General features: G+C 42.0%; 1 protein-coding gene across 4 annotated transcripts in view; it reads left to right on the top strand.

The window, feature by feature from the left end:
* Window positions 1-18799, top strand: part of UXS1 (UDP-glucuronate decarboxylase 1) — a 92724-nt gene that overhangs the window by 34826 nt on the left and 39099 nt on the right. For all 4 annotated transcript variants that reach the window (XM_039218466.1, XM_039218464.1, XM_039218463.1 and 1 more), the window contains one exon: window positions 10475-10655. In XM_039218466.1, the coding sequence (XP_039074397.1) occupies window positions 10523-10655 (133 nt within the window). In that variant the 5' untranslated portion in view covers window positions 10475-10522. The remainder of the gene's footprint in view (window positions 1-10474; window positions 10656-18799) is intronic.

The raw sequence follows: 18799 nt of genomic DNA, 5'->3' as shown, positions 1-18799 counted from the left end.
TCCCCATTGCTGGCCATCTTCCTCTCAGCTCCTGGCAACCAGCGAAACTACTTTTCTGTCTCTCTAGATTTGCTTGTTTTGGACATTTCCTGTGAATGAAATGATAGAATACGTGGTCTTTAGTATCTGATTTCTTAGACTAACGTTTCTGAGGTTCGGTCTTGCTGCAGCACAGATCAGTACTTCATTCCTTTCTGTGGCTGGATAATATTCCATATTTTGTTTTTCTATTTATCAATTGATGGACATTTGGGGTTGTTTCTGCTTTGAGGCCATTGTGAATAATGCTGCTATGAACCCAATGTGTGTTTAAGTTTTTTGAAGACATAACTTTTCGGTTTTCTTGGGTGTATACCTAGTGCCATTGGCTGACGAGACTAATCATGTCCCATTGAATTGTCTTGGCACCCTTGTCAAAAATCAACTGACCATAGTGAAAATATTTATTTCTGGACTCTTAGTTCTGTTCCATTGATCCTGTCTGTCCGTATGCCAGTACCACTGTCTTGGTTACTGTATGTTTATACAAAGTTTTGAAATTGGGAAGTATGAATCCTCCCACTTTGTCTTCTTTTAATGTAGTTTTGACTGTTCTGGATCCCTTACAGTTCCTGGGGAATTTTAGGATTAACGCATCGATTTCTTCAAAGAAGCCACCTGAGATTTTGTTACAGACTGCATTGAATCTATAGATGACATTGGGCATTATTGCTATCTTCACAATCTTGTCTTCTGATCCTTGAGAACGGTGGCGAGGGCAGGGGGGCTTTCTGTTTATTCAAGTCTTCACTAATTTATTTTAACATTCTTTTTGTTTGTAGTTTTCAGAGTATAAGTTTTACACTTCTTATGTTAAATATATCTGAATGAAGTGTTTTATACTTTCTGGTGTTAGCATAAATGGATTTGTTTTTTAGTTCCATTTTTCTCCTTTGTATTGCAAGTAAACAGAAATACAGTAGATTTTTGTATTTTCTTATATCGTGCAACTTTGCTTAAAATTATTGGGTTCTAATAGTTTCAGGTAGATTCCTGAGGATTTTTTAATATATTGTACAAGATCATACCACCTGGAGTTACAGGCGGTTTAACTTCTGACTTATCAATATGACTACTTCTTGTTTCACTTCCTTGCCTAATTGTCTTGGCTAGAATCACTAATTAGAATCCCTAATACAGTGTTGAATAGAATTCTGAAGAGCAGACATCCTTGTCTTGTCCCTCATTTTAGGTGAAAGCTTTGTCATTCACCATTAAATGTGATGTTAGCTGAGGGCCTGTCATAGATGTCTTTTATCCAGTTGACCAAATTCCCTTCTGCCTCTAATCTGTTCATTTTGCAATCAGTCTTGCATATCTGGGATAAATCTCAATTGGTTAATGTATGATCCTTTTTAAAAAATTTTTTAACATTTATTTATTATTATTAAGAGACCTTGAGAGAGACAGACCATGATTTGGGGAGGGGCAGAGAGAGAGAGGAAGACACCGAATCCGAAGCAGGCTCCAGGCTCCAAGCTGTCAGCACAGAGCCTGACACAGGGCTCAAACCCATTAAGCATGAGATATGACCTGAGATGAAGTTGGTCACTTAACTGACTGAGCCACACAGGCACCCCTGTATTATCCTTTTTTTATATATTGTTGGATTTCATTTGTTAGCATTTTGTTGAGGATTTTTAGACTGGTTTTTTTAAAGAAATTTTGGTCTGTAATTTTCCTTTTTTATGATGTGTTTAGCTGGTTTTGGTATTAGATAATACTGACCTCATAAGATATAAGTAGGGAAATGTTCCCTCCTCTTCTGTTTTTGAGATGCATTTGTGAATATTTGCTATTAATTCTCATTGAAGGGTTTGGTGAAATTCACCACGAAAGTTATTTGGGCTTAAGCTTTTCTGCTGTTAATTTTTTTTAACATTATTAATTAAATCTCTTGCTGTAGATCTATTCAGATTTTCCATTTCTTCTTGAGTTAGTTTTGGTAGTTTGTATCTCTTTAGAAATTCCATTGCTTTAGCTGCCTACCCTGAGTTTTGGTGTGCTGTTTCTTCATTGTCACCCATTTCAAAATATTTTCTAATTTTCCTTGTAACTTATTCTTTGATCCATTCGTTATCTAGGAGTGTGCTGTTTAAGTTCTGCTTACTTACGTATTTCTCAGATTTCTTTGTTCTTGAGATCTAATTTCATTCCATTATAGTCGGAGAATTTACTTTGTTTGATTCAAATCCTTTCTTTTAAAATTTACTGAGACTTGTTTTATGGCCTAGAATATGGTCTGTCCTGGAGAATTGTTCATGTACTCATTTTTTTTTTTTTTTTTTAAGATTTTATTTTCAAGTAATCTCTACACCCAGCATGGGGCTCAAACTCACAATCCTGAGATCAAGAGTTGCATGCTTCACCCACTGAGCCAGCTAGGCACCCCTCATGTACTTTTGAAAGGACTGCTATTGAGTGTTCTACAGAGAAAGACATCTGTTAGGTCTAGCTGGTTTTCAGTGTTTTTCAAGTCTTTTATTTCCTTGTTAATCGTCTGCATAGTTCTGTCTATTATTGGGCGTGAGATGTTGATGCCTCCAATTATCGTTAAAATCTCTATTTCTTACTTTAATTCTTTCCACTTTTGCTTTGTATATTCTGGGTCTTTGTTGTCAGATGCATAAATGTTTATAATTATTATTATATTCACTTGATGGATTTTATCATTATAAAATGCCCCTCTGTCTCTCTTAACATTTTTTGTTTTAAAATTTATTTTGTCTGATACCATCAAAGCCACTGCAGCTTTCTTATTATTTTTCTATGCTGTATTTTACATCTTTTTACATTCAACACATGTATCTTTGAGTCTTCAGTGTATTCCCTTAAGACTTTATATAGTTGGATCCTGTTTTGTTTTGTTTTCTCCCATTTGACAATCTCTGCCTTTTGGGTGTTTGCTTAATCCATTCACAGTTAATGTTATGACTGACATGGTTAGATTTATAACACATTTTATTTTGTGTTTCCTGTATGCCTCATATCTTTGCTTCTCTCATTTTCCATTCTTTTCTTGTGCATTAAGTAAATTGTTTTTTATGTGTAATTTGAATTCCTTTAATTATTTTTTTACTATATTTTAAAAATTCATTTTGTTACTATTCTAGGCTTACCATGTACATCTTAAATTATGATGCTCTACTTCAGATTTACACTGAATTCCAGTGAGATGTAGACCTGCCACTCCTACATAGTTCTACCTTTACCCTGCTTATGATATTATTTCTATCCATTTTATGTATTCAGTTCATGTTACAAATCCCATAATACATTGTTATAGTTATTTTATATTTATATAATTTTGTATCTTTTAAATAAGCTGAGTGAATAAAGGAGAGTAAAGATATATTTACAGATTTTGTTATATTAACATTTTAATTACCTTGTCTAATTTCCTTCATTTGTTCCTGTGGGTTTGAGTAAACTTTTGATGTTATTGCCTTACTACAATACAACTTTGCTCCCACCTGCTCTCTTCATTCTGTTGTCAGATATATTTCTGTATTTTACAGGGCAAATAATACAGTAATATACATATTATTTTATATAATTGTTTTGCTCTGATGGTGGTGGTTAAATATACATAACACAGTTTTTCATTTTCACCTTTTTTTTTTTTTTTGAGACAGAGAAAGCATGCTGCAAGTGGGGGTGAGGCACAGAGAGAGGGAGAGAAAGAGTCTTAAGCAGGCTCAGAGCCTGTGCAGGGCTTGATCCCATGGCCCTGGGATCATGACCCAAGCTGAAATCAAGAGTTGGATGCTTAACCTACTGAGCCACCCAGGTGCCCCACATTTTAGCCATTTTAAGTATATAGTTCTGTCGCTTTAAGTACATTCACATTGTTGTGCTATATACAATTCAGTCTTTAAATCAATTAAGAGTGGAAAGGAACAAGTGCAATTATATTGTCTTTAATAATTACCTAATTATTTGTTCCACCCCCTTTTGTTTCCTCTGTGGGAAATGCTCTCTGGGATCATTTGCTTTCAGCCTGAAGAACATCCTTTAGTATTTCTTGTATGGCAGGGCTGCTGGCAATAAATACTCTCATATTTTGTTTATTTTTAGAGGTTTTGATTGTATATAAAATTCTCGGTGGGCAGTTTTCTTTCTGCACTTTGAATATGTTACCCCACTGCCTCTTCCATTATTTGTGATAGAGAGTCAGGGGTTAATCATGTTGGGGTTTCTTTGTACTTGAATCCATTTGTCTCCTGTTTACTTTCCAAGGGCTGCTGTCACAATTACGAGCTCAGTAACTTAAAACAAAAGAAATAGAATCTCCTCCAGTACTGGAAGCGAGAATTCTGATGTCAGGGTATTGGCAGGCCCATGTTCTCTCTGAAGTTTCCAGGAGGAAATTGTTTTATGCTTTTCTTCTAGCTTCTGGTGTTGCTACTAGTCCTTGATTCCTTGACTTGTAGATACATCTCCTGAGTCTTGGCCTCCTTCATCACAGGGTGCTCTTCCTGTGTATCCCAAACTGGATTCAGAGTTTACTCTACTCCAGTGTGACCATATCTTATTTCCAAATAAGGTCATGTGCTGAGATTCCAAGAAGGATATAACTTTTGTAGGACGGTATTTTAACCACGTACAACTACTTCCAAAACTTTGTCTCTGATTTTCAGCATTTTTACTGTGACGTGAGTATGTGCTTCATGTTTGCATTTCTCCTACTAGGAGTTTGTTGAGCTTCGCGAATGTGTAGATTCATATGTTTCATGAGCTTGGAGAACTTTTCAGCCATTATTTCTTCAAATAATTTTTCCATTCCTCCCTTTTTTCCTTTCTGGTGCTCCCATTATGTGCCTGTTGGTAAGTTTATTGGTGTCTCATACTCTGGTCTGAGGCCATTTACTTTCCTTTTGTTTTTCTCTCTGCTCTTCAGTTTGCATAAACTCTCTTGATTTATCTTCAGGTTTGCTGGTTCTTTCTTCTGCCAGATCCAATCAGTTGTTGAATCTCTCTAGTGAATTTTTCTATATTTGTCAACCCCCAGATTCCCATTTGTTCCTATTTTTTAAAATTTTTTAAATGTTTTATTTATTTCAGAGAGAGAGAGAGGGAGACAGCATGAGCAGGGGAGGGTCAGAGAGAGAGAGGAGACACAGAATCTGAAACAGGCTCCAGGCTCTGAGCTGTCAGCACAGAGCCTGATGTGGGGCTCGAACCCACGAACCGTGAGATCATGACCTGAGCCAAAGTCGGATGCTCAACCAACGGAGCCACCCAGGTGCCCCCTCATTTGTTCCTATTTTATAATTTTTCTCTTTTTAGTCTCTATTTACTTCTTGAAGCATGGCTTCTTCCCATTCTGTGAACTTATTTATAACAGCTGATTTGAAGACTGTTAAATGTGGCAGCTGGGCCTGCACTTAGGTGGGCCTGGTTGTGCTCCCTGTGTTCAGGTCACATATTCCTGTCTCCTTGCCATCTCAACATTCTCTATAGAAAATTGGGTGTTTTAGGTAGTATATTGTAGCAACTTGGGATAATCTCCCCTTTCCCTAAGCCTTATTTCCTTTTTGCCTGTTTATCTGTTGAGTATCTTGGCTGGTGTCTTTCAGTGATGTGTGTTGCCTGGAGTGTGAAGCTCTGAGGGCCGCGGCTCAAAGGCAGCCTTGGGGATGGACACAGTCACCCTGGGATGGCAGTGGTTCTAGCAGGGCTCTCCGTGACCATCTTTTAGCTTGATTTCTCTGTTAAGCTATCTGCCTTGTATGGTATCACACCAACTCTTTAGGCTCTAGTAATTGCTAGTTGAGCAAACTATGCTTTAATCAGTGCTTTGCCTTATAAATTGCTCCTCAGTCTGATCCAGTTAAATTCTGGAGCCTTTGCAGAGGTCAGGTTTTAGGTCGATTGTTAAGGTTTCTTCTGACCCCAGGAGGGCTCTTAGGTGTGTCTTTTCCTGGTTCTCTCTACTAAACTGGCCAGCCTGGCTCAAGCTTGTTGTTCTCAGAGAGCTACCAGGTTCCTTTCTGTTGCTTACCACCTAAAATCTCCATTCAATATGTTTGAGATCACCTTTATGCTTGAACTTTCCCAATTTCTCTTTCAAACTAAGTTCATACCACTGCAGGGAGCTGTGGAGCTCTGTGTTTTTAGCAACTGTCTCTGTCCCCCGGGGAAAATCTCTGAGTTACTGCTATGGATCTGGAGGAGGGAGTGACATTCCTGCTTACAAGCAGGGGGCCGGGCAGGAGCAGTGCCACTGGTCTTCTTGCCTTGCATCTCTGGGTGTGGAATCTACTCCTTGACTGAGCTGGGGCAAGGGTGACCACAGTCCCATTATTCATTTATTCACCACCTGCCATGCCTGGGGTAGAGCTTCTGCTTTGGGGGTGGGAGCTGGAGGAGGAAGATATTAACCACTTGGCTCACACCTCAGGAATTTAGCCTGTGCAGTTCACAGCTGGAAAGAACCAGAAATGCCTGAGGCCTGCCCTTCCTGGTGAGATATCATGATCTTTTTTGACTGGGAGCTCCATTGTTTCGGTCACGCCTAACACTCACCCACTCTGAACTCTGGGTTTGAAGAGTGGAAGGAGGGAGTGGTCCATGGCTCAGGTGTCACAGATTCTTACTGAATTTTTGTAGATTTTCTTGAATGAGTGTTTCTTCATTTGCTGTATACACTTAGGACAATTTCCAAAGACTTTAACTGGTTAGGTGTTTGAAATAATCCTCCCCAGTTATGGTTTTGCTAGGGACAGGTCTGTGGAGCACCTCACAGTGCCATTCTGTAGTAACTGCTTTATATCTGTGACCTTGATATATAAGTGGTTGGTACACAAGGTTTTCTGTTCTTTTACCTGTTATCTAGGCTATAGGACTACTTATCCCAAACACCCAAGTCATACTCTTAAATGATTGTTAAATTACTTATACCACATATTCGCCTTTTCTTCTGGAAGTTATAGAAGACCTCCTGCCTTTTTAGATGGTTTACATAAATCTCACCCTGAGCAGACTCTAAAGTCTATTACACTTGTACACCCATCTTATTGGGTTATTTCTACCATATCAAAAATGTGTAGGCATTTAAGCATGAGTTGAGAAATACATCCACATCTTCAGCACCAGAGAAAAGTTATTTTTTTTTATCTTTCTACTACGACATGTCAGAGCAATCAAAATATTTATACCTTACCCTAGTATGTGAACACTGCACAGTCTTGCAAGGGTTATGATTACTTCTACATGGGATGACCTTCCTGTCGCTGCTGTGTATTACTGAATTTATTTCACTTTACATGTAACCGCAATAAATGGACTGAATGTGCCTCACTCATCTGCTGGCTCATAGGTTAAGCCACATTTCAGAGTCATCTGGTGCCGTATTGTTGCTAAAACCCAAAGCCTTTTCAGTGATTATTGATGCCTTAGCACAGAGAAGAGGTTTGTTCATAAAGGCATTCTTCTTGCTGACTTACTGAGCAGCATGAGTTTGAATGCTGCTCTTGAACTGGACCACTGTTTGCTGCCTATGAGCTCCCACAAGAGCAGAAGTACGAGCAATTGAGATGAGCTCGTAACTGCAGACTCGTGCAAAGCTGGGTGGAGCCCCGTCAGCTTCAGTGTAAGAGGTCTCCTGTCCTTTCTTCCTCCTATCTTCTTCAGCGTTGGCTCCTTGTTACTCAGAGGGTATGGCTGGGCTCGGCAGCTGCTTTTCCTGAAGAAGCTTGTAAATGATGGGCTTCTGCCAGTTTTGTTTCTGTTTGAAATGGCTTGCCTAATGGGCTGAAATTGATTAGGGAGAGACATTGTATAACCACCCAACTATGTTACATAAATCTTTAAGTATTTTCTATAGAAAGGAATTATTCAAGAAAAACAGTTCAAATGCATTTTAAGCAAGGCTAAGGTGTTTCAAGCAATTTTATGTCATCACTAAAACTAGTGAAATGTTGGAGGCAATTGTGTATAATTTAGTACACCGCATTTATGCTAGCTGAGTTGTGGCTCAGTTATTTTAGGTGTGGAGATAAAGTTAGCATGCTACAGAACGTCTCAGTTTAAGAAACATTTGCGTATAGATACAGAGTTACATTAAAGAGGTTAGATTTTTGGGGTGCCTGGGTGGCTCAGTCGGTTAAGCGTCCAACTTTGGCTCAGGTCATGATCTCACGGTTCGTGGGTTCGAGCCCCTCGCTGGGCCCTGTGTTGACGGCTGGCTCAGAGCCTGGAGCCTATTTCCGGTTCTGTGTCTCCTTCTCTCTCTGACCCTCCCCTGTTCATGCTGTCTCTCTCTCTCAGAAATAAATAAAACAAACAAAAAAAAAGAGGTTAGATTTCTTTTTAAAAGATATAATTTTTCTGATTTATAAACTGTGGGAGGCTTGGGAAAATGCAATGAAATGAAGGCAAAATAAAGTGAATTTTCGTCCCCTAAGTTAAGTACAGATAGTGAGCTAGATTTGGAATTTAGTTATCTTTCCCCCAAATTCTCTTTTCGAATCATTGTTTAGATATACAGGTAAAATGTAGGGACACTAAAGATAAAACACGAACCAGACAGGTCTGCAGGTAGTGGAGAGAATATGAAATTAGGAAGGCTGAGTTTTTTCTGTTATTACTGGTGACCTAGGGACCTTGGTGAGAAGTTGAGTTCCTCTGAGTGTCTGTTTCTTACCTCAGAAGCAGAAAGGATTTAGGAAGTGGTGCTCTCCATAAAGAATGAATGCAGCTGATTGAGAGCTATTGAGCATCAGGACTTTACAACCATCCACATTCTCAACTATTATTCAGCTGACCCTTGAACAGCTCAGGGCTGAGAAGTACCAACCATCCACCCCCAACACAGGCTGTCGACAATCTACGTGTAACTTTTGACTCCTTTTGCTTGCTGTTGACTGGAATCCTTACCATAACATAAACAGTCGATTAACACTTATCTTGTGTGTCATATGTATTATATATAGTTTGTTCTTAAAATAAACTAGGGAAAAGAGAATGTTACTGAGAACATCATAAGGAAGAGAAAATACACTCATAGTGCTGTATTGTATTTATCAAACAAAACTCTGCATACAAATGGAGCCGTGCACTCACACCCGAGTTGTTCAAGGGTCATCTGTGTTTGTGATTTTCATCAGAGCATGTGTAAATGTCTTGTTGGTGCTGGTGGCTGGCATTTCTCCCCTGCCCCTTCCCCCAAATCCTCCTTCTTCACCCCAGGCAGCTTTGCCCTCACTTGTGGTCAACATTGGAATTACGTGTCAGATTTTATCTGAATAAAGGGCTTCATGGCAAACTAAATGTTTTAAAACCATAGGCCTAGGGGCTTTTGTGCCTTTTTCAGTGAAAGAATTGGGTTTTTTTTTTCCCTGTTAATTCTTTCAGTTTGGAATAGAGAATGCAGAACGGAGAACAGAACGGGGCAGAGAACGTAGTTTGACTTCACTAGTCTGCTTTCTGAGTTTGTTCTTTCTACTCTTTCCTCCTAAAATTACAGCGTGCTGTATCTGGCTCTTCCACTTACACCATTTAATTTGAAGAAAATATTTTTATTACTTAAAGCTGTGTTTTTCAATCGTGATTGCTTCTTCAAGTTTTGGAAGGACGGCGTTGCTGGCCCTCTGCCCCCCATAGCTGCGTTGTGCCCGTTGGGCCCGTGAGCGGACCCCACACAGTGTTTGCACCCTTACTCAGACATTGACCGAACGGTGGACCTTAATCAGTTAGGGTTTAGGTCTGCAGACGATAGCTGTTGCTTATTCATTTGTTCTCATAACCAACGGGAAAGATAGTAGTTTTTATGAGTTTTTTATGTCCAATTTAAAAGCCACAGAGGCGCCTGGGTGTTTCAGTCAGTTAAGCCTCTGATGACTCTCGATTTTAGCTCAGGTCATGATCTCATGGTTCATGAGATCGAGCCCCGTGTTGGGCTCTGTGCTGGCAGTGCAGAGCCTGCTTGGGATTCTCTCTCTTCTCCCTCCCTCTCTCTCTGCCCCTCCCCTTCACTCTCTCTCAAAATAAATAAACATTTAAAAAAATCAACCACATATATTACTTGGTAGTTCAACAAATCTCTCCATGTTCTAATCACATTTTAAAACATTCTGAAACTTTGCAGGAGTGTTAGAATGACACAAGTGATGTTCAGTGTCTCATCCAGCATAAAATAAGAACCTTTTAATGTGAAATTCTCTGTCAGAGGGTACATTTGTAACTACTTTTCTGTACCAATATTTACTGGGTGGTAGCTTAAGTTTTTAGGCTGCTTAGAAATCAACAGTCGTAGGATGACTCATTCTAGAGGAAGAGAGAGGACACTGCCCTGAAACTTTTAGTGTCCTTCTTTGCTCTCCTTCCAAGTTCTAAGTTGTGGCTGTACCAAAGGCATATCCCCTTGAAGCTGGTTGTCACCGTGTCCTCTTGTGCTTTCTCTGGGGATGGTCGGCACCCTGTCCTGGTGCAGATAACTGGAGGAGCAGGGTTCGTGGGCTCCCACCTCACGGACAAACTCATGATGGATGGCCACGAGGTGACCGTGGTGGACAACTTCTTCACGGGCAGGAAGAGGAATGTGGAGCACTGGATCGGCCACGAGAACTTCGAGCTGATTAACCACGACGTGGTGGAGCCACTCTACATTGAAGGTGAGCGAAAGCACACATCGACAGCGCGGTGAGCCTGGTGGGTGGGCACCCCAGAGCAGCCGACCTGCCTGGCCACAGTGAGTTTTGGCTCTGCCTCTTTTCTGAAGTTAAAAGAACAGTTTTAAAGTTTCGTAAAAGAACAGTTACGGCATTGTGGATGTTTGACTTCACTGTTCTGAGCGCCCCAGCTTTGGGTGTCGTGATCTGTTCAAGTAGGGCTTGTGTAGGGCACAGCCCTTCCCACTGCGTGACACGTCAGAACGGCTGCCCCACTCATATGAAAGGACTTGTTGCTTCGTGCAGGGCGCTAGCTGGTGTGAACTGCTGCGTTAGTGGTGAAATTCCACATCTAAGAGTCTAAAGCCTCCAGTAACTTTGCCACTCCACAGACTTCGCGGGTAGTGGGCTGAATGGTGGTCCTCCAATACATACATCTTAACCCCTGGAACCTGTGAATGTGGTCTTATGTCAGGGAAGGTCTTTGTGGGCGTAATCAAGTTAAGGATCTCACGAAGAGTTCAGCCTGGATTACCCAGGTGGGCCATATGGAAATATACATATATTTATTTATAAGAGGTGTCTTTATAAGAGACAGAATGGAGAAGACACAGACACATAGGGGGAAGAGCAGGTGTCATGAAGCCCAAGGAAGGGATTGAAGCCATCCAGCCCCAGGCTGAGGATCACCTCAAAGGCAAGGCAGGATTCTCTCCTAGAGCCTTTGGGGGAAGTGTGGCCTTGCCAACACCTTGTTTTCTAGAGCTGTGGGAAAAGGAATTTCTGGTGTTTTAGTCCACCTGGTGCATGGACTTCAGTCACAACAACAGCCACAGGAAGCTGGTACAGGGGGCCTCTGGTAGACGTTTTTCGAGATTGTGTGAGGTATACTGTACTCCACTGGGTGCTTGGCTGGCAGGCCTCCATGGACCACTGGACTTGCTGTTCATTGTCATTTAAGTCTAAACAGAGCCCTGGGAGGTAAATGATACCGTCCCACTTTGATTATTTATGGAAAACTAGAATCAAGTCATGGCCTACCCAAAGCCATAGGGCTATTCAGGGGTGGAGCCAGAATTCAGCCTTGGCTTTCAGGCTCCCAAGTGCCTTCATCACCTGCTCCTCCTCCTGCTGTGGGTAGTGTCACATTCTACTTGTCAGTGTTATCAAGTCGGGGACATTTTCCCATGTCTACCTAATGCAAAGTATCTTGGGCTAGTGTAATTGCTGAGTAGTATTATATTGGCACACCATGTTCTGTTTATTCCTACCCTTAAAGTTCTCTAGTATTTTATTGTAAGTGTCTTTGAATTTTATTTCCTCAATCAAGAGTTCAAATACAAATTGTGCCAAATGCTGATCTGTTTCCTTCATTGTTTGTTGGGGTATGTATCACTAACACATTAGTGGCAATGAGCATTATCTTCAAAAACTACCAACAAAATAGTTTGCTAATTTCATAGAAGACCCATTGTTTTCTGGTGACAAAAAACAATAAAAATAAAAAGTTAGATTTTCTAACATGTTAATTCACAAAAGACGTCTAAATAGTTTATTTTACCTTTTCAAACATTTTTGCTTTTTACATGAGCTCTTCATAATAGGGATGTTAATCATCTGGTATAAATTTAGCATCTTCCCCTCCTCCCAAATCTAGCTTTTGCCTTTCATTCTATTGACATTTTGTAATTATAGTCTCACTCTGTTTATTTACCCTTTTGCTATTCTATTTCTTTTATGCTGTAAGAGTTCCGAGAATAGAGAAATATTCAGCCATGGTATTTTTGGTTTGTGTGATTTTGTTGTTGTTGTTTTTTTCTTTTTCAACATTTAATTATTTAATCTATCTGGGATTATTTGGGGGCTAGGCTGTAATTTGTAAAGTGAACCAGATGATCTAGGTAACAGATAAATTGGCTCACTTTCCCGCTACATTGATCATGGGGTTGCTGTGAGGGTTAACTGAGGTCATCATGCGATGGGCAGAATTGCCGAGTGCAGTAGTCAACATGCTGCAGTGAAAGGCCCTGCTGTTGGATTGAGGTCATGAATCAGCTGGTATGATATCAAGATTACCTGGGGTTATGTGGACAGGGCCACATAATCACACGAGTTTTTAAAAGCAGCAGCAGTAGGTGGCAGAGCCAGTTGGGGAGATCTGGCAGAAGGGATGCCTCAGAGAGGCAGTAGGGAAGTCAGGAAGATTCAAGGTATGAGGAGGCCTCCACCCACCGCTGCCTCCTTTGAAAGCCGCAGTAGTGAGCCAGAGCCCGCGGGCAGCCTATGGTAGCTCCCTGCCAATAGGCAGCAGGGAGACAGGGACCTCAGTGCTACAGCCTCACAGAACTGAATTCTGCCAACAACTTGAATTACCCTCTGATGGCAGGAATGCAGCCCTCCCTGCTGACACCCTGATTCAGCCTGTAAGGGCAGAGCAGAGAACCAGCTGAGCCACACCATGCCCTGCCTCTGACCTGCACACCCACTAGATGATAAATGGATACTTATGTAGCCTCTAAGTCTGTTAGGGCATCAGTAGAAAACTACAGGGCTTAGCACAAGGGCTGGCCCACAGTAAGTGCTCCCAAATAATAGCTATTATTATTATTATTACTCTTTCCCCTGTTTTGCATATGGGAGTAAACATTTCTGAAATGAAACTACTGATTACATAATTTGAGTACTACTGAAAAACCAAAACTTAGTAAATATGGTACATTGGTAGGTAAATTACCTGCTTTGCCTCTGGGCTTTGACACCAAAGCTATTCGAGGCCATTTCTACAGCTTCTGGAAGTAGACTGTGTGGAGGACACATGCATGAACACACTACATGGGCTCGTGAGAAGGGTTAACAATTTCTGTCCTTTGCTGGCAGTGGGAGTGGCACCAGTGTGGCAGAGCAGAAGACCTCTGTCTACCTCTGTAGTCTAAAGCCTGTATTTTACTGTCTCCAGCCTTAGCCCACCCCTTCCCCAGCCACCCTGTCTCACTTCTTCTACCCCCACAGTGCCCCCCTGAATCCAAGCCCCTTACGGGAAGAAGGGCACCGTTTGAACCTGCATGTGGGTACAGTTGTGCATTTCAGAGGGCGTAATCCTTCCCCCCTTAAATCAGATACAGCATGAATTTAACCAGATGAACTTAATTTGATTTGCCTCCTTTCTTCGCTGTTGCGTTGTCACACAAAGGATGACCTAATTTAGTGCCCCCCTGAGTACCTCATCATTGCCTTGTATACCGGTGCCTGCTGTAGTTCGCTTAGACTTAACTTCAGATTTTCCTCAGATCGAGTTTTATAGCCTGTACTCACCCGAAGTGGCATTACCCCTTGGTGTAGTCTGTATGCAGATCTTTTTTTTTAATGTTTATTTATTTATTTTGAGAGACAGAGACAGAGATAGCACTAGTGGAGGAGGGGCAGAGCGTGAGGGAGAGAATCCTAAGCTGGCAGCACGGAGCCTGACTCAGTGCTTGAACTCAGGAAACCACGAGATCATGGCCTGAGCCAAAACCAAGAGTTGGATGTTTAACTGACTGAGCCGCCTAGGCGCCCCAGTGTACACTGATCCTTTATCAGTGATAAACGAGTTAATATGTCCTGTTGATGTCATACATTATTCTCTTCCTTTGCTTGGTAGAATGTATTACAAAGTATGTACACCCAGTGTTTAATATGTAACTCTACTTTTTAGTACCTTATTCCCAATAAGAGAAATTCCAGTTGATCTGATATTTACACCGTAGCGGGAATGTTCTTCAGCTTTCAAAAATATTACATGGGGTTTGTTTTGGTTTATTTGTTTCTCTGGGGCTGGCAAAATTTTGGACATTATAGTCCAAACTGTATATAGTTTGGACATAGTCCAAACTGTGTATAACACAGTGATGTCACTTAATTTGGCAGTGTCCTCACGGACTTCCATTAGTTTCCCTTCAGCACAGATTTCTTCCTCTTGTTATTTTCAGAGTATAACCATTATGTTTCAGAAGCAGAGGCATTAGCCATTTAACTATTGTGTGAAATTAACTATTGTCTGGACTCTGAATGTGGTGCTGGAATTGGGAGGGAAGAAAGTGATTGCTGTACACCCAGGGTGTGCAGGGCAGGGCAGGGAATGGAGTACCAGGGAATTTGGGGACTGCTATGTAGTCATAAACCATAAAACTGACTTAGACCAGAGGTGCTGTGTCACAGGGGTTACATCAGAGGCCTCTGCATTGTCTGGGCTACATGGTAGAAAAGAGATATCACTGCTTTGGAAGGAATTACAACTCACTGAAATAACTTGATCTGGTTTTATGTTGCCTTAAAAGAACTCTGGATTTTACCAAATAAAACATTTAAGTTTCAATAGGTGAATCTGTATTGAGCTCTGGAAGAAGTAAAGTTAATTCTTCTTCTAGCCCATATGTTTAGGACGTGAGGAAGTTTCGGAGAAGCAGGAGTTGGTGGGTAGCGGGGTGTGTCTGGGTTTTGCGAGGGAGATCCCAGGCCGTGGAGATGGTGAAAATGAGGTGCAGGGTTGGGGCAGCCCCCTCGTGCCCGCCTGGAGGCCTGGCGGGCAGGTGGTGGCCGTGGCTGGGCTCTGTGAGAAGGGAGGATGTCTAGAGAAAGAGCGTTGTGACAGTGGAGGCAAGGGTTAAAGACACACAGGAAACCAGGCCCTGACCCTGGAGGCTCTTCAGAATGGAGCAGACACTGTTGAAGGAGGATGGATGTATAGACGGTCCCCAACTTAAGATGGTCGACTTAATGATTTTCCTTTCCAGCTCTACAGTGGTGTGATCCCAGTACGTATCCGGTGGAAACCACGCTTCAGAGTGTTAATCTGGATCTTTTTCCAGGCTGGGGACATGCAGTCCTGTCCTCTCGTGATGCCGGGCAGTGGCAGTGGCCACAGCTCCTAGTCAGCCAGTGATCACGAGGGTCAGCAGCTAATACATTTATAGCCACTCTCTGCTTTTGCTTTCAGTACAGCGGTCAACAAGGTACAGGAAATATTCAACACTTCATAAAAAGAAGGCTTTGCCCAACTGTGGACTAATGTAAGTGTTCTAAGCATGTATAGGACAGGCTAGACTAAGCTGTATGTTCAGAAGGTTATTTTATTAGCACTTCCCCATCATATGAATCTCCTGTGGTTTTATTGATGTGGCCTCAGGTGTCTGCGGGTTTCCAAGTATGGGGCCATTATGAACCTTGCTTGAGAAAGCCGCCCCATGTACACATCTAAGTCACTGTTGTCGTTGTCTTAGACTCATGTCCAGGCTCCTGATGTATACAGCCTGGGCCCCTCCCAGAAGCTGTCCCAGTTTACTGGTCCACCATCTGTACCAGCAGGAACCTTGAGACCAACATTTCTATAGAAGGCAGAAAAAGACACAGACGTTCATTGCGTCACGGGAAGCCTGTTCTAGAACATGCAGTACTCGTAAGAGGTCCAGGAAAATGAGAGCAGAAAATGACAGTTGCAAACACTTAATGAATACTCACCATGTTCCAGGCACTACTTTAATCACTGTGAATAATTAGCAGATTTCATTCTTTCAACGTATGGGTGAAGTAGGCATTTATTATCCTCTTGTACAGGTGAGGGAGCCCGTGCGTGGATCCCTGTTACCCACCTGGTACCCAGGTGTGGAGATCCTGTGCAAGGCCTGGAGGGGTGGGCACCAAGATAGGGAAGACCAGAGAGGCTGGACTGTCACACCCAGAAGCCCCGGAGCTGATTAAGAAAGGTGGATGGAAACTCTGTTTGCCATTGGCATCGGGTCTGTGTTGATGTAGATATTTGAGGAGTGCTGTTCTGATTAGAATATTTTTGTTGAATTATAAGGTAGAAAATTTTTTCTCCCTTGCGGTGTTTGTTGCAAATGTAAACATAAGATGCAGAGGCTGCAGATCCGAGACCCCTGCTCTGTTTAACATGGAGCCGTGGGGAATTCTGCAGGGAAGCTCTGGCATCATAGGTGTTCTCACCATGGTGTTATGACGGTGGCCCCTTAGTGCTCATAGGAGGTTCTGCAGGCGGTGCGGCTGGCTGCCGGCTGTGGGAAATTGACAGGTGGCGGCACTCACCATAACTTCGATCCTGGGGCTGAGCCAGACCTCTGGCAAGCACACCTCCCTTTGCATTAAGTCAGTATTACTTGATATGAAATGAAGGCAAAATCCCACTGTTTGAGTTCTTTGTGCCAAGAGAAATTTGGTCTTTACACTAAAGCATTACATATATTCTTAGATCCTGTTTTCCGTCATAAATACTGGTGTTGGGGGACAAGGGTTAGGCTGCATGTTCCATGTTGCAGAGAGGGACACCTTGTGCAGTGTTTATGCTGGGGCTCCGGCCTGACTGCAGGGAAAGAAAATGTGTAAGGAGTATATTTATGATGGGGTTCTACTGTATGCTATGTGATCGCACAAGTTCACAGTAAGAACCAGCCTTTTGTTTTATTTTGTAGTTTTTCCAAAGCTTCAGGGTGCAACTCCTTACCAGTCAAGTAAGGTGTGGCTCTGGCACAGGGAGGTGGTTGGACTGGGCTATGCTAGGAACTTATGTAAAAAAAAAAAAAAAAAAGACAAAACAAAAAAAAAACCTCCAGGAGATGTAAACATTCATTCCACTTTTATATGGATTTCCCCTTTGGTAGATCACACTCAATTTTTTGTCTTGGAACCTGAACGATTTGGGGTTTCTCAGGAGTCATTCACTTTCTACACCTTATTCCTTCTATATTTATGTATCATCTGTGTGGACTGTGGGAACAGTGAAATTCATCTTGAAACCATATAGAACATTAGTTTGCAGTGAGTGTAGTTGCAGTATTATTTTCAGAATTCGCAGTGGGACCGAACAAGCCTCCACCATACCCCACCCTTGGCTCATCCTCTTCCCAGCATGAAAATAATGTCCTGTGTTTTGGCAGGAATGCTGTTTTGAACCTATTTAAGGAAATTCTATGAAAAAGGAAAACACTGGTTTACTTTACTGTTTCCCTTCCTTGATCATTAATTCGAGCTAATCTTTTAGGGCTCATTTCTTAGGCTCCTATGTTTCTGGCCATGATCACAGCTCATGGCCCTGGAAAGCATGACAGGGTCGCAAGATGGTCACATGGTAGTCAAGTCCAGAGGCACAGCTCCAGCAAATGAGTGGGCATGCCTTTCTCTCTGCTTTTTTCTCCCAGCAAATGAGTGGGCATACCTTTCTTGCTGCTTTTTCTTCCTCTCCCTCCCCTCAACTTAGACTTTTGAATGCCATGCCCATTTTTGGTGTACATTTTGACGAGGCAATTGACATTTTTTTGAGGGCTTTTCTTCCCCTCTGGGCTGTGAGGGTTAACTTTGCTGTTCTGATATTATTAATATTAATTGGTACTTTCATAGCATCTCTCATTCTGATTATTTATGCTCTTTCTAAAGTCCCCCCTTGCTCTCTTCTTCATAATTCCTTACCCAAATAGTTAGTCAACAGCCTCCATTGTATGGTCCTTTTTAGGACCAGAACCAGAGTTACTATCATTAATGGTTACAGGCAGAACATGTTCTCATAGGAAGGAGGGGCTGTTGGAAATGCTGATTTCATAGGATTTCAGGGTCTTCTTAAATACAGTGCATCAGTATGGCCACTTAGGCCCCGTGACTACTTACTAGCATTTCGAAGAGGGAAAGGAAACTGCACTCAGGCTAAGCTACAGATGTGAAAAAACAATAGAGCTGATGGAATAGCCTTTTGGATGAGAAGGCCCCAGTCTATGGCTCCTCTCTTCACTCAGTTAACTTTTAGTGAGCACTGTTGCCATACTGGCCCTGGCCAAGGTGCCATGTAAGGGAATTTATTTTCCATGGCAAATTCCTAGGTCTAGCCATTCTGATGGCATTAGGACTGCTCCGGAATCTTTATTCGGGTGTGCTTATAACTAACAGGGGCGGGCTGCCCTCCCTGCGGAGAACAAAGCTGTGTGGTGATCTAAGGAAGAAAAAGGATTGCTTCGAGTGTTCAGTGAGCTTTTCGTCTGGTGAAAAGGATGTGTAGGAAGCACTTGATGAGGCAGAATGCAGTAATTAACTAGTGGCACAGGCAGCCAATGGTGAGAGTGATTATCTCCAACCAGAGCCCACAAGAAGGCTCCCCACACAAACAT

Source organism: Hyaena hyaena, unplaced genomic scaffold (genome assembly GCF_003009895.1).
Source record: "Hyaena hyaena isolate Hyena2069 unplaced genomic scaffold, ASM300989v1 scaffold_767, whole genome shotgun sequence".
Classification (NCBI taxonomy): domain Eukaryota; kingdom Metazoa; phylum Chordata; class Mammalia; order Carnivora; family Hyaenidae; genus Hyaena; species Hyaena hyaena.
Note: the sequence above shows the minus strand (reverse complement) of the source record. Positions and strands in the feature narration are given on the sequence as shown.